The 15,650-nt window shown below is 35.8% G+C and overlaps 1 protein-coding gene across 2 annotated transcripts in view; it reads left to right on the top strand.

Moving 5' to 3' along the window:
• The window catches only part of GPC5 (glypican 5), a 1,661,658-nt gene extending 1,646,555 nt beyond the window's left edge, over window positions 1-15,103 (top strand). Inside the window, exon 8 of one of the 2 annotated variants that reach the window (XM_037799997.1) lies at window positions 11,378-15,103. In XM_037799997.1, coding sequence (XP_037655925.1) covers window positions 11,378-11,535 — 158 coding nt within the window. In that variant the 3' untranslated portion in view covers window positions 11,536-15,103. The remainder of the gene's footprint in view (window positions 1-11,377) is intronic. The other variant, XM_037799998.1, reaches the window with a different exon arrangement.
• The last annotated feature ends 547 nt before the right edge of the window (window positions 15,104-15,650 follow it).

The following is a 15,650-nucleotide window of genomic DNA, read 5'->3' as shown; positions in this document are numbered from 1 at the left end:
ATCTGTATCAATAAATATCTACTTGAATAGTTTTCCAATAAATGAATGCACTTTAATTTTTTAGCCTAATCTACTAATGGGCATTTGGTGGCTTATACTTGTTTAATAACAATGTTCAGTTTAATATTTTGTACATAAATACCTACAAATTTTCTTAATTACTCTCATAGAATTGAGTCACAGAAATGGAATCCTTGGATCTAGAGGTATGTACAATTTAAACATTTTTGATATATTTTGGACAACATCCCTAAAAAAAGGTTGTACTTCTGCCAATACTGGCTATCATCTCCCCTCTGTCCCACTTTAGTCAACCAGACAGTAGAAAATTGATACCTTATTGTGTATAAGATTTTATTTATTTTCTTTTCAGTAAAGATTTTTTAGTGGTTTATGAGCACTATTTTTTTTCCCAGTAAATATCCATTTTTTTCCTTTCACCATTTTTCTTTGGGAACATTTGTAGTTTTCATATGGATTGTGAAAGCCCTTTATATGTTAAGGACATTATCTCTTTGCTGCAACATATAGTGCAATATTTTCTCCACTTTGCTATTTGTCCTCTTATTTCTGTTATGGTGTTTCCTTGTTGTAAGAGATTTTTCGTTTCCTTTAATGGAGCCAAAAATATCAACCTTTTCTTTTATGGATTGTGCCTAAAAAGGCTTTTCCAAAGAAACATAAATAAAAATATTAATTTATATATTTTGTTTGCTTCCTCATCACTTATACTTAAGTCTTTAGTCACATAGGCGATTACTTTAGAGAATGTTGTGGGGTGAAAATCTAACTATTTTCTAAATATTAGTTTAATCAATTAGCCAGCACAATTTTTGGACCATTTTTTACATCCTCTCTCACTGAAAATGCTTCATTTTACAGTTCTGGTAAATGAGGTTCATATCTAAAGTCAGAAGGTGGCAGAGCCAGAATTTTACTGTAAGTTCAATGCTCCAAATGTGTGGCTAAGAGCATGATGTTGGGATCTAAAAGAATCTTTGAATGGTACATAATGTGGATTTTGCCACAAACATGAGCTCTTGGGTAAATTACTTCTGCAACTTGTTCCTAATCTGCAACAGGGGGAATTAATTCTACCAAACTCATTCTATTGCTATTAAGAATGAGAGCTATTATTCAATTTATCCACTTAACAATATTCATTTAAATCCTAGTATGTAAGAGGCATTTTTATGAGTTGCTGGATACAGAAGAGAACAAAACAAACAAAAGGATAACCTTCTGGAACTCACACTGGGGAGGGGACAGACAATAAACACAATATAACAGTTAAATACATGTTAGATGGTGAAAAGTACTATGGTGTGAAATGAAGCAGAGAATGAGATCTGAGAATGCTAGGAAGTGAATGTGTAGTATAGTTTGCACTTTTAAATAGCAAATCAGAGAATGTTTTGATAAGAAGACCTAAAAGAGATGAGTGAACCAACTGAATATGAAAATGCGAAGTCTTTCAGGCAAAGGAAACAGATGGTGCAAAGGCCCTGAGGCAGGAGCAGTTCTGACACTTTCAAAGAAGAGCAAAGTTGCCCAAGTCGCAGGAGCAGAGTGAGCTGAGCAAGGGGGAGAGCAGCAAGGGAGGATGTTAGGAGAGCATCTGGGTGCAGATTGTACGAGTTCTTCCAGGCCTTCCTAAGGACTTTGGCTTTCACTCTGAGTGAAAGGGGAGGTTTTGGAAGGTTTTGAGTGACAAGATGTGACTTAATCTGCAGTGTTGGAAACAGTTTCCATGAAGATCAAAGGAACAAATAGGAGACCACTTAAGAGAATATAAAAATAATCCAGGCAAGAATTGATGGTGACTGGGTCCCAAGTAACAGTAGTTGAGGTAATAAGAGGAGGTCAAATGCAAATATCATGTAAATTAGGTGCATATCAAAGTGACCAACACAAAGAAAGCACTAAAAAAATAGTATATATTACTCTGCCATCTCATGAGGAAATATTTGAGTGCCATCTAAAGCAGCATGTTATACTATTCCTTGATTAAAGTTTGGGTAATCACATTCTTTGATGTTCTACACAAACATTCATTGAAGTAAAATATATTGACAAACATAAATATACAAATAAAACCTTCCAGCAAAATACATTAATGGAAGATTATCAGTTGTCTTTATAGGTAACATAGTTGGTTCCTGTGATAGGCAGAATAATGATGCACTCCAAAGATGGCCATGCCCTAATCCCTGGAATTTGTGAATATAATCCCTTACATGGTGTTTTAGCAACCTGGCTGCTAAAATATACACCATATGATGGGTTCACTTAAAAAAGGGGAATGTATTGGCTCATGATTTTGAGGCTAGCAGGAGTCCAAAATCAATGTGTTAGCAAGGCAATTTTTTCTCCCTGTGGACTGTGATGTTCTGGGGCTGGCTGCTGGTGATCCTTGGTCTTTGGCTTTTCTGTCATACAGCAATGCACATGGTGATGTCTTCTCCTTTCTTTCCTAGTTCTGTTGATTTCTGGCTTCTTCCCATGGCTTTCACTCAGTGGCCTTCTCTATAAGCCTTCCAGTAATAGGATTAATACCCATCTTGATTCAATTGGCCACAACTTAACTAAAAATATCTCCAAAGTTTCCACTTACCATGAGTTCAAACCCACAGGATTGGATTAATATTAAGGATATGTTTTTCTGAGGTACATAATTCAACCTACCATACATTGCTAAAGGAATTATGCAAATGTGATTAAGTTACAGATTTTGAGATGGAGAGAGTTTACAGGATTAACTGGGTACACCCAATATAATCACAAGGGACCTTATAAGTGAAAGAGGCAGTAGACTCACAGAGAATAAGATGTGACAACAGAAGCAGAGGTCAGAAACATCCAGTTGCTGGCTGAGGCCACAAGCTAAGGAATGCATGCAGTCTCCAGATGCTGGAAAAGGCAAGAAATGGATTCTCCCCTTGAGCATCCAGAAGGAATGCAGCCCTGCTAACATCTTGAGCTTAGCTCAGTGAAACCGATTTCAGACTTCTGACCTCCAGAACTGTAATACAATGAATTTGCATTGCTTTAAGCCCCTAAAATTGAGGTAATTTGTTATTGCAGCAATAAGAAACTAATACGGTTTCCACAGTTTTCTTCATATCATCTCCAGGATCTGTTCAAAACAGGTGCCCAGAAGTGAAGGATCAGCTCCGATCTAACCTAGCTTCATAAGCATATGTTATTTATCCATTCTGAATTTTAATTTCTTTACTTAGAAATGAAAGTATTGGACTTTCTCAATATTTCTCAACTTGTTCATGTTAGTATATCTAAGTCAGGGTCTGAAGATATCCCCCCAAGTGGTGACCATGAGAGACATATTTCATTAAAGTCTTGGTTTGATCTTTAAAAATGCATGTGAAGAAACTAAGATGGCGGCTAGCTGAGACAGGGCGAAAAAAAGCCCCCATGAAAAACACTAGCTGAAAACCAGAAAGTGACCCAGAATACCGGTTACAGCAATGCGCCAGCTGGACGAGGGCTCCTAGCTCCAGAGGGGCCATATACTTGGTGAAACCAGAAGTCGGCATTCTGAAACGAGTGAGTAAGCTGGCTGGAAGGCCTGCAGCTGCACAGTGGTCTGGGGAAGCCAGGGTTCAGCATTTGGAGACCAGCAGGCTCTTTTAAAAAAAAAAAACATAAAAGGGAAAAACCCAGGAGCAGCTGCAGCTGCGATTGTGGGAACCACGCAGTAAAACACAGCAAGAGGGGGCTGGGCTGGCCTCTCAGAGTCTGGCCAGGAAGATAGCCCACAGCAGATACCCTTGGGGCCGGGGGAACGGAGCAGAGAGCCGGAAGCAGAAAGAAACCCTGTGGCTAGCAGCTGGCTCCCCGGAGGGCTGGATGAACTCCAGCCCAGGGCCACGCCCATAGCCCAGAGCCCTGCCAGTTGTTCCAGAGCTGGGAAGGAGGAACTGTGCGAGGAGGAGGGGGCTGAGATGCCCCGTTCGGCCATTTTTGCTTCAGGCTGAGAGCATGCCGCCACACGGCCCGGCGGCCTGGGGCTTCCCTTGAGGGATGGCGTGCACTGGTGACGTAGCACAGCATTCCCTCAGCTGAGCTCCTGGAGGATCGTGGCTGGGAGGGAGGACCCGCTCGGAGAACCCAGGGACACTACGCCAAGTCCAGTGGTTTGTGGATCAGCGAGAGACAGGGTCTGGGGCTGAACTGAAATGAAGGCTTAGACTATTGCAGTGGGCTCAAATCTCCGGGAACTTGGGGGATTTGAACATAAAAACTGCCCTTCCTCCCTGGCCCCCCGTACACATGCCCCACATTCAGGGTGGACGGCTCCAGCAACACACCCAAACTGAGTTGTCCAACTGAACCCACAAGAATCATTTTCCCACACACCATGGGAACAAGGTTGAGAACTGACTTGAGGGATATAGGTGACTCACAGGCGCCATCTGCTGGTTAGTTAGAGAAAGTGTATGTAACCAAACCGTGTTTCTGAAAAATTAGATCGATATCCCTTTTTTTTTTACAACTTGAAAGAACCCTATCAAGCCAAACAAATGCCAAGAGGCCAAAAACAACAGAAAATCTTAATGCATATGATAAAACCAGAAGATATGGAGAATCCAACTCCAAACACACAAATCAAGATATCGGAAGATACACAGTACCTCGCAAAATTAATCAAAGAACTACAATCGAGGAATTAAAACATGGCAAAGGATTTAAAGGACATCAAGAAGACCATGGCCCAGGATATAAGTGACATAAAGAAGACATTGCAAGAGTAAATAAAAAAATAGAAGATCTTATGGAAATAAAAGAAACTGTTGGCCAAATTAAAAAGACTCTGGATATTCACAATAAAGACTAGAGGGAGCTGAACAACGTCTCAGTGTCCTACAAGCCCACAGAACAGAAAATGAAAGAACAAAAGAAAGAATGGAGAAAAAAATTGAAAAAATCGAAATGGATCTCAGGGATATGACAGATAAAATAAAATGTCCAAACTTAAGACTCATTGGTGTCCCAGAAGGGGAAGAGAAGGGTAAAGGTCTAGAAAGAGTATTCAAAGAAATTGTTGGGGAAAACTTCCCCAACCTTCTATACAATATAAATACACAAAGCATAAATGCTCAGCGAACTCCAAATAGAATAAATACAAATAAACCCACTCCAAGACATATTCTGATCAGACTGTCAAATACTGGAGAGAAGGAGCAAGTTCTGAAAGCAGCAAGAGAAAAGCAATTCACCACATACAAAGGAAACAACATAAGACTAAGTAGTGACTACTCAGTGGCCACCATGGAGGTGAGAAGGCAGTGGCATGACATATTTAAAATTCTGAGAGAGAAAAATTTCCAACCAAGAATACTTTATCCAGCAAAACTCTCCTTCAAATTTGAGGGAGAGCTTAAATTTTTCACAGACAAACAAATGCTGAGAGACTTTGCCAATAAAAGACCTGCCCTATTTCAGATTCTAAAGGGAGCCCTACCAACAGAGAAACAAAGAAAGGAGAAAGAGATATAGAGAATTTTAACAGACATATATAATACCTTACATCCCAAATCACCAGGACACTCATTTTTCTCTAGTGATCACGTATCTTTCTCCAGAAGGGACCATAAGCTGGGACATAAAACAAGCCTCAATAAATTAAAAAAAAAAAAAAATTGAATATACTCAAAGCACATTCTCCAAACACAATGGAATACAAATAGAAGTCAATAATTTTTGAACTGTAACTCCACTATTTACTTCCTACATGATATAAAATACACAAACTCTAAGGACAAATCAGTGGTTTTGAACTCAATGTAAAATATGTAATTTTAGACAACTATATAAAGGTGGGGGAATGAAGGAGTATAGGAACATAGTTTATGTGTCCTATTGAAGTGAAGGTGGTATCAAAGAAAAACATGATTGATATGGATTTAAGAGGTTAATTTTAAGCCCCACAGTAAATACAAAGAAATTATCAGAGAATATAACCATAGAGATGAAAAGTAGAGTTTGGGTTCAGAGAATTGGGGGAAGGGGCAATGGGGAGTTAAGAAATGAGTGCAGGGTTGCTGCTTGAGGTGAAGGGAAATTTTTAGTAATGGATGGTGGAAAAGAGCATTACAACATTCTAAATGTGATTAATGCCACTAATGGAAGGCTAGGAAGGGGGTGGAATGGGAAGATTTAGGCTGTATATATGTTTCCACAACTAAAAAAAAAAAAAAAATACAGTCTAACTTGATGACAATTGAATGCTAAGGATGAACTTGGACGGTATTGGAGGATAGAGGACCGGTGGCTCAAAGGGACACAGTTGAGACATAAGGAAGAGGAAATATAGAATGTAAGCTTTGTGTCATTGTTGAATCTCTTGTACTTCTTAGCTGTGCTTAATGGGATTGCATAAAAGAATGTTCTTGTTCATGGGAAGTGTATACGTGAATTATAGTGTATGTTCAAGGATGTGTGCAGCTTGCTCTCATATGTTCAGAAGACAGAGCGATAGATGGATGATAGATAGGGAGGGAGGGAAAGAAATAGTGATATGACAGCATGTTAAAGTTGGTGATTGAGCTATCGGGGGAGGGGGCTCAGGGTATGATTGAATTCTGTGTATGGGGTTAGTATTGTTTTTGCAACTATTCATATAACTTTGAATTTATTTCAAAATAAAAACAAAATGCATGTGAAATTCCAATTCAGAATTGGGAAATTATTCAGGACTAATGACCCTGTGTCATCACTAAGTAAGAGACATGAAAAAAATTTTTAAGAGAGGAGAGGTGTTAGAAATTAAAGGATACTTAAGAGATACATCAGATAAATTCAATATGTGGAATGTGTATGGATCCTGATTCAGCAAACCAACTGTAAGGAATTATTACAAATTGCATTGGATGTGACAGTCATATTGTAGACAGGTTTTTAAATATCTTCATCTCTATAAAATACATACCAAAATATTTGTGGATAAGATAACATGACATCTGTAATTTGCCTCAAAATATTCCAGGAAAAAAAATATTCCAGGATATATGAATTAAACAGTGAAGAAAGATGCTAATTGTTGAAGCTGAGGGATGAAGTTATGGGGGTTCTTTAGAGTATTTTCTCAATTTCATTGTATGAAAATTTCAATAAGAAAGCATCAAAAACAAAATATGTGAGTTTTGCATTTTTCAATATCATATTGTATTGAGCATCAAATTGTAAGTCATCATTTTTACAGTAAAATTTGTGTTCCAGGAATGATGCGTCCCTCCACCCCTTTGTAGGATACTCCCATGTTCCCCTGGCAGGAGTTTGTCATGCCTATTCCAATGGGGCACCAGACATTTCCTAAGTGTGCTTCAAACTCTGACATATCCATGACTGTAGCTGCCTTGAAAACAGGTCATTTATAGATAGAAATAATTTTGACTTTGAGGTTAATCTAGCAGTGATTTCAAATAATGACCAGAAGTTCTGCTTCCAACATGAAACTCTGCCCTGTATTTCACCACTGGAATAGACCATCTGCTATCTTTTTTTGTCTTTAGATGCATCTAACCATGAAGAAAAATCCTGTAAGTGCTTAATACATTCAGTGTCCAGCACAGCGCCTGATGCAGAGCTAGTGGGCTATAAATTTTGTAAATGAGTGAGCAAATTAATAATGCTTGCCCTTGTAATTTTCTTTATTAAAAATATAACATCATTAAACACAGTCATTTTATGTTTAGTGAAATCATAAGAGAATTTTAGAAATATGTGACAGATGAAATAGATACATGTATAGAGAAACAGAATTACCCACACTCCCCTGCCCCAAGGAACAGGCTACTATGTATATGACAAAAGAAGCTGCAATCCTCTCAGATTCACCAAGCCATTCTGCTTCATCATCATTTACCCACCCACACATATGCTATTGGCTTGATTAATATACAAAACTAGTACATAATCTGCCCTCCCAGATGACAAGGACCGAAAAAAAAAATCTCCTAAAACACTTTATGGCAACATAGTTAATCTTCTATGTTCCCAGCTTAGAGACTTCTGGTCCCCAGTGAGGAAGGCAGCAGAGCAGCTGTTCAGAACACAGATTTGGGCCAGATGAACTAGATTTGATGCCTGTCTCCACTACTCATGTTGCTTAACCTCCCAGGGCCTGTTTCCTCATCTGTAAAAGCAGGCATAACAACAGTGCCTACTATATGGCATCGTTGTGAGAATTAAATGAGTTAATAGTTGAGAAGTATTTGAAAGAGTACCTGGCACCATAGCAAGTGCTCTGTAAATGTTGCCAAATAAACCAATAAATATCACCCCTTCGTTAGCAGAGCCTTCCCTGACCAAGTTATATATCAATCATATATTTCATAGTAGCGATCATGAGGCACGTACCCAAGTTTTAATAGTATGTTTATTTTTGTAATAACATGACTTCCCATCCTGAACCTTAAGCCACCAAGGACAGAAATGTGAATTTATTGGCACCTTTTTTTTTGCTATCGTACATAGAAAAGATTATTCAAAAATTGTTTTTTTATGTTTAATTTATTACTGTGGTAAATTCCCAAACTAATTTTTCTTTCATGGGTCTTTGGTTAAGCTTTGGTATAATTTACAAGCTTAATTAATTAAATTCCTTTAAGAAAACAATCATCGCATAAGTGATCATCGGGCCTTCTCGGCATGCTACAGTTAACATGTCAAGGCCAGGATGTGATTTGATGCAAAACTGCAGCCTAGTTCCTAGGCTCTTGATGTGATGTTGAGTATTTTCCATCTTCTTCTTATCTCCAGGGACCATAATGTTACATTTATCAGAAACATCTCTACCTTAGATCTTAATATGACATCTGGTTGCAAATAAGATATTTCTCCTGGCATCCTTTAACTTGCATGCATAAGATTTAAGGTCTTTTCTACTTACATATTTTTACCCAACATGATATCCCCTGATCCCAGATGAATGCTTAGTGAATGAATGAATGAATGAAAGTAATACCCACTCAGAAAGACCTAAGAAAAAGTTATTCATGAATCCAATCTAGACACTACTTCACAGTGCCCCAAAATGAACAGTAAATCCCTTAAAGCACAAATTTATGTAGTTTTCTTCGGAAAAAAATTTTTAATTGCCTAGGGTCCTCATAGCTCCTTGTTAAGCTTTAGCTTAACAAGAGGTATAAAACCATGACTAAAATATTCACACTCCACTACAGTCCCCATAAAAAAAAATGAATCACTAGTTTATTCATCTTGCCTAATGACACAGAAGGGCAAAACCAGTACCCAAACAATGAATAATAATGCAGGAGCTCTGAGTCTAAAATCAATATGTCAGATCAGTAGAGCTGTTTTGTTTTAATTCTCTCATTCCTGAGTGCAGTAGAGCTTACCTTCTGCATTATATATATATATGTGTTGACCTTGTTATATAAATATGGACCTTTCCTTATATGAAGATTTTTTCAATCTCACTGTAATTATGATGTCAATATGTGTAGATTTAGTAACATTGAATTTAACGCCATTAATTGTGAATGATAGTGGCATGCCATGAGATAATTCAGTCACATGGGCAAAGAACATTGGTGGCACTGGGTAATCATAATCAGTAGTTCTTTAAGTGCATCATACTAAAGTTAAAGTTAACTTTATGAAAACATTTATTTCATTCCAAATAATTTGAGGGCTAGTTTCCTCCTCAGCTTGTCAGATTTCTTAACACACAAAAGTAATAACCAGGATGTCACTGAATCTTGGTCTGTCACTCTGCCTTCTGTTTTTATCAAACATTCATCCCTTACTTTAATAGTTCCCAGTCTACTCTATTAACCAGTTCTTTGATCTATTGACAGATGCTTCCATTCACCCAGCTCTACAGATGTATGTATATAAAGAATATAATTTAAAATTTACTATTATTTTACTATTATTATTCTTTGATGTATTTCCAACAAGGATCTTATGCATGGTTTATTCTGATACAAAATGTGTTCTATGAACTCAACAATGCAAAGATAAACAACCCAATGTTTTTAAATGGGCAAAGGACTTGAATAGACATTTCTCCAAAGAGGGTATACAAATGGTCAATGAGCACATGAAAAGATGCTCCACATAATTAGACATTAGGGAAATGCAAATCAAAGCCACAGTGAGATACCACCTCACACTCACTAGAGTGGCTATTATTTTTAAAACAGAAATTAACAAGTGTTGGCAGGATGTGAAGAAATTGAAACCTTTGTGTATTGCTAGTAGGATTGTAAAATGGTACAGCCACTGCAGAAAACAATTTGGTGTTTCCTCAAAAGTTGAACATAGAATTACCATATGACCAAGTTATTCCACTTCTATGTATATACCCCAATGAATTGAAAGCAGGGACTCAACTAGATACTTGTACACCAATGTTCATAACAGCATAATTCACAATAGCCAAAAGGTGTCTGTCAACAGATGAATGGGTAAACAAAATATGTTATATATATATATATATATATATATATATATATATATATATATATATATATACACAATGGAATATTATTCAGTCACAAAAACTGATGAAGTTCTGATACATGCGACAACATAGATGAACTTTGAAAATGATATGCTAAGTAAAATAAACTGGACATAAAAAGGCAAATTTGTTTGATTCCATTCATACGAAATATGTAGAATAAACAAATTCATAGAGGCTGAAAGTAGATTAGAGGTTACCAGGGACCAGAGGGAAGGGAAAATGGGGAGTTATTACTTAATGGGTATGGAGTTTTTGTTTGGGGTGATGGAAGACTTTTGGTAACAGACGGTGGCGATGGTAGCACAAAATCGTGGATGTAATTGATGCCCCCAATTTTTCACTTAGAAGTGGTTGAAACGGCAAATTTTATGTTATATATATGTTACAACAATATCATTAAGATACTTAAAGAAATGAAATAAAATAAGCAATATCTGTAGAAAGTCTACTTTTTAAAATATGTCTTATTTAATTATTTTTTTTGCATGAGAAAATTTGTCACACAATTACTATAGTTGTTATACCTCTGAAACAAACCATAGTATCATACCACAGGAAATTTTATAAAATTTCATTTTCTTACCGATCAATGACATTAAAGAAATACTCCAAATGCTTTACAAAGCCATAAAGGTTTTTACGTTGCTTATATAGTACTTCTGAGTATTCCCACACAGGGGCCTGTATGCTCCAATTTAAGTAGGGCAGGAATTCCAATGTCACATTAATCATTTAAAGCCAGGTGTATTCATAGAAAATAATACAAAACAAGGATGGTGTCCAAACTTTAGGTTTAAGAGCTATTCTGGACATCATGGCGAGGTGGTCATGCATCATCTTGTGTTTTCTTATTTGCCTCTGCAGGGACACCAGATGAGATGAACCTCAGTGACGTAAAGCAAATCTATCAAACAGATGATGTCCGTACTTTAGACACAACTGGAGCAGGATTTACAGCAGTGGCTGAATCAATGACATTCACTCTGATGGGTGTGGTGATGTTAATTCTTGGGCTTTGGTAATTGCACTCTTCTCGTCTGATATATATATATGTCTTATTGGAGTCTAGATTTCTCCCCTCTTCCTATGCCTGAAATTAGAGATCTTTTTCAATGCAACAATTATATTTATAAAATGATGTCACACTAAATTTTTAGAAGCCAAGTTAGACTGTTCATAGACATCTCTGAAATCAAGATTTAAATGTTAGTTTTAAAACATGGTTCTTTGAATCTAACTTATATCTTCTTAAATTCTAACATATTAAATCTATAAATGTGAAGAGCACTGAAGTGATTTTGAATCACTTCTTTGTTATAAACCCCTCCTTTTCTAAAAAAGAAATATATATATACTAAATTGAAGGTGTCTTTGCAGTATATTGAGAACAGTGCATAGTATTTCTTAAAATACTGAAATTATAATTCATTAAATGAATCAAAATACACATTGGCAAGTAGTATGCATGCATTTTCAAGGGATTCTTAAAGTTTTTGCAAGCTATAGAAACTACTGAAAATCTTTAAGTTATTGACTAGATTGCTGAGGAGCATTTCACATAATTTTTATTGAAGAAGCTAGGTGATTTTTATCCACTGTAATTTAGCCACTGACAAACTTAAAACTTAGTATTTTGGTAGCACCTTATTTGTATCCCATTGTACTCAAAACATATCTTCAATATTGTAGTTCTGTCCCTTTCTCTCTCTCTTTACCTAATGGATTTAGCTATGTTGCATAGGACATGGCCTGTTCTAAGAATATCTCTAATAAAGCTGTTAGTTATTTGGTGGAAAATTTTAAAGAATACTGGTCATTTTATTTTGGCAAAAATAATTTATATTCACCCACTTTCAAAATATTGTTTATTTCTTTTTAAAGCCTGATATTGAACAAGCAATTGATTGTGTATGCATTTCTAAGTTTCCTATGAATATCTAAAAGCATGTAATAATATAGAAAATATGGCTTGCAATGCTTTAGTTCTTTTTCTATTTGCACATTAGCAGAGCTGCTAATCCAGTCCCTCATTTCCCAGTTGCCATAATATGCCTCAGCAGACACTGATTCAGATAAATCTATGGCTGTACTTAAGGAAGAAGAGATAAGTCAGCTTTTATTAAGTATCACATCTAGTCAATAGCCAGAAAAATAATTAATACAAGTGACAGCACAGAAAAGAGAAATACTAAACTTGTGATATTAAACATTCAAAAGGATTTGAAATGACCACTGACAAATGGTTGATAAGGACTCAGTTGACAGCAAATATGAGTGTAGTAAAATCAGTCTCTCCAATTCAGGAAATAATATATGATCAAACCATGTTCTGTTACATTTTCAATTAACTGAGATGATCTGACAAAGGTCAACTTGAATCACATTACGTTTATACTGTTCAAACCCATTTTATTGTCTGTTCAAACATATCTCAGAATTGCAAGTGTTGTTCTACCTGCTCATTCTTGATGTCATTTTCCTAGACTTCCTCTCCAGACCTTAATGTGTATTCCCTGATTCAGTCAGTTTATAAATCAGTTGCCCTCAACGACACCCCCTCCACAGACGCTTCACAAATTAGAATCCTAAACATGTAAAAAATATATAACATTTTAACCTCAGCTCTTCATTTAAATCACTCTCTGCAAAATGTAATACTAAGTCACCCATTTGCAATATTCCACCAAAGTCATAGTTAGTTTGCTAAGCAAACCTCTGAACTGACCTTAATGGATTATAAAAACAAACAAACAAATGGAAGAGCATGGCTTAGCTGTCTGAGATGTATAGCTGGATAAATTAATTAATAAAAGATAATTTTAAATATGGCAGGAGATAGCTAAAAGCACAGCATAAGGAATTCAATAGCATGAATGACTTTTTTATAATCAACTAAACTTCGCATATGCAAATGTACTTTGTCTACCTCCAGGTAGGCACTTTAGAGACTATACATCTCAAAATGGTGCTGCTAGAGCTCAAAACACTTGGACTTCTGTGGAATGTTCTTAAGAGCCCGAGGCATATTTTTTTAATATTCTCAGTGAGGATATTCCTCCTTTAATACTCTACACCGTAGCATTTTGGATTTGTATAGCTCTTTATAATTTACAAAGCTCTTTCAACTGAGATAGAGTATTTCATTTGACCTTCCTCACCCTCAAGGATAGGCTTGATTTTTAGTCAAATAAAAGCAATGACACTGATTTTTTATATATATATATGGCTCAGAATGTGCTTCTGAAGAGTTTTTCAAAAGCTATGTCTAAAAATTTTTTGAGCAATTGTAACATTATTATAAAATATCACTCATCTTTATATTTCCATGTTATCTTGGGATAATTTAAACAAAGTTATTTTCTTGAATACCTGAGCTGTTTTTATATAAGTAACCATTGAACTTAGTCCAGCATTTTTCATATACTGGGAAAGAGTTAGTTAATCGTAGCTAATGCTGACTTGGCCCTTCTTTTGCATAAACACTATGATAAATGATTTTTATGCATAATCTCATTTAATCATCCCAATAATATCATCAACTCTATTTAGAGGAAACTGAGGCTTAGAAATGTCATGTAATTTGTCTAGTGTCATGAAACTAGTAACAGAAAAATCAGATCAGTGAGGGTAATGTCTCTAAACTGTATACATTCCTGGTTCAAAGATATGATAGTTCTGAAACAATAGCAAGAAATCATGAGAATAATATATAAAACATTCTGAGATTATTTAAGTCTCCAAAATGTATTTAAAAACTAAATATAACTAATTGTATAATTATAATTGTATGCTTATCAAACTGTGTATTTAGTAAGTAAACATAATGAAAAGGAGAGATGTACATATGAACTTTCTTTTCAGTAACAGTCACTACTCTACCATATATTCCAATCTCATCCACCACACAAGCCCCCAAAATAAACCAGCTCCAAAAATGACCAAGACAAACAAACACAACTATCATGGAACCATGAAATTTCTTCTGTTTTCTCTGCAATTAAACAGTGTAAAACATTTCTTTGGCCATAAGATACAAGATGGGAAAAGGAAAAAAAAAAAAAAATGAAAGAAGGGAGAGAGGGAGAGGGAAAGGAAGAAAATAAAGCTACACAGAATATTATAAAAAAATTCTTAGATTTGTCTCTATATCTTCCATTGGTTCAGGCAACCTTTAGCAATGAAACATTATCTACAGTGTTCCCTTCTCATTAAAGAACAAAAGTTAATAAGATATTTCCTCTAAAACACTTAGATGTTCTGAAGTGCTCAATAATGATGCTTTGAAAAGGACTCAATTTATTGCTAAATGTTTTCAATCACTTAAATTATTATTTCTATCATCAGACCCTTCAGGTACAGTAAAACATGTTTCTCCTTGAGAGAATGAGTTCCATCTAGACATTTATTATTCTGTGAGAAATTCACTGAGCAAGCTATGATGTCAGTATTTCTTTAGACTGTGAACTTTGGTATCCTATACTATCATATGAGTGGTTTGAAAATCCAGAAATAATGATTCTTAATGCTGTTTGTTATGACTCTGGCCATGTCAAGTTTTTATTTAAACATAGATTATTGTGTATAAATCATTGCTCATTAAAATATAGATAAAATGTATTTGTCAGATTGGATTTCTGCTTTCCTTGCCTTTGCTAGAATTACATGGTGACTATGAATTGCTATTATTATCATTTTATAAATTAAATCTGATCAGGTGCAGTTCTTAAACTATCTTCTCTGGCTCCACATGCAAAAAAAAAAATGAAGAATTTCATCACAATATAATTTATATCTTCATAGTGGCAACTAAAATAACTTATTTGGACCAAGGTGAGATGGGGATGAATGTGGAAAAATCTGCAAACATCTGATTCAAGAGTCTGCCAACTCCTGCACTTGTCTACCATAACTTTGAGAACATCTTCACCAAGAAGTCTGTGAGAGGATCACACATCCTACCTTCGCAGAAAGTTTTATTTTGACCACAACAAAGGGCAAAGTGAAAGAGAATGGGATAGAGGAATTTAAAATTTGCCATAGAAATTAAAAACAGTAACTATTTAGGATCAAAACTGGTTGGCGACAGAAAGGATGGGATTGACCCATGGGAATGACTGGAGAGGTAAGTAAATTGTTC

This window comes from Choloepus didactylus, chromosome 12 (genome assembly GCF_015220235.1).
Source record: "Choloepus didactylus isolate mChoDid1 chromosome 12, mChoDid1.pri, whole genome shotgun sequence".
Classification (NCBI taxonomy): domain Eukaryota; kingdom Metazoa; phylum Chordata; class Mammalia; order Pilosa; family Megalonychidae; genus Choloepus; species Choloepus didactylus.
The sequence above is the reverse complement of the archived record's forward strand: the minus strand, read 5'-3'. Positions and strand labels throughout refer to the sequence as shown.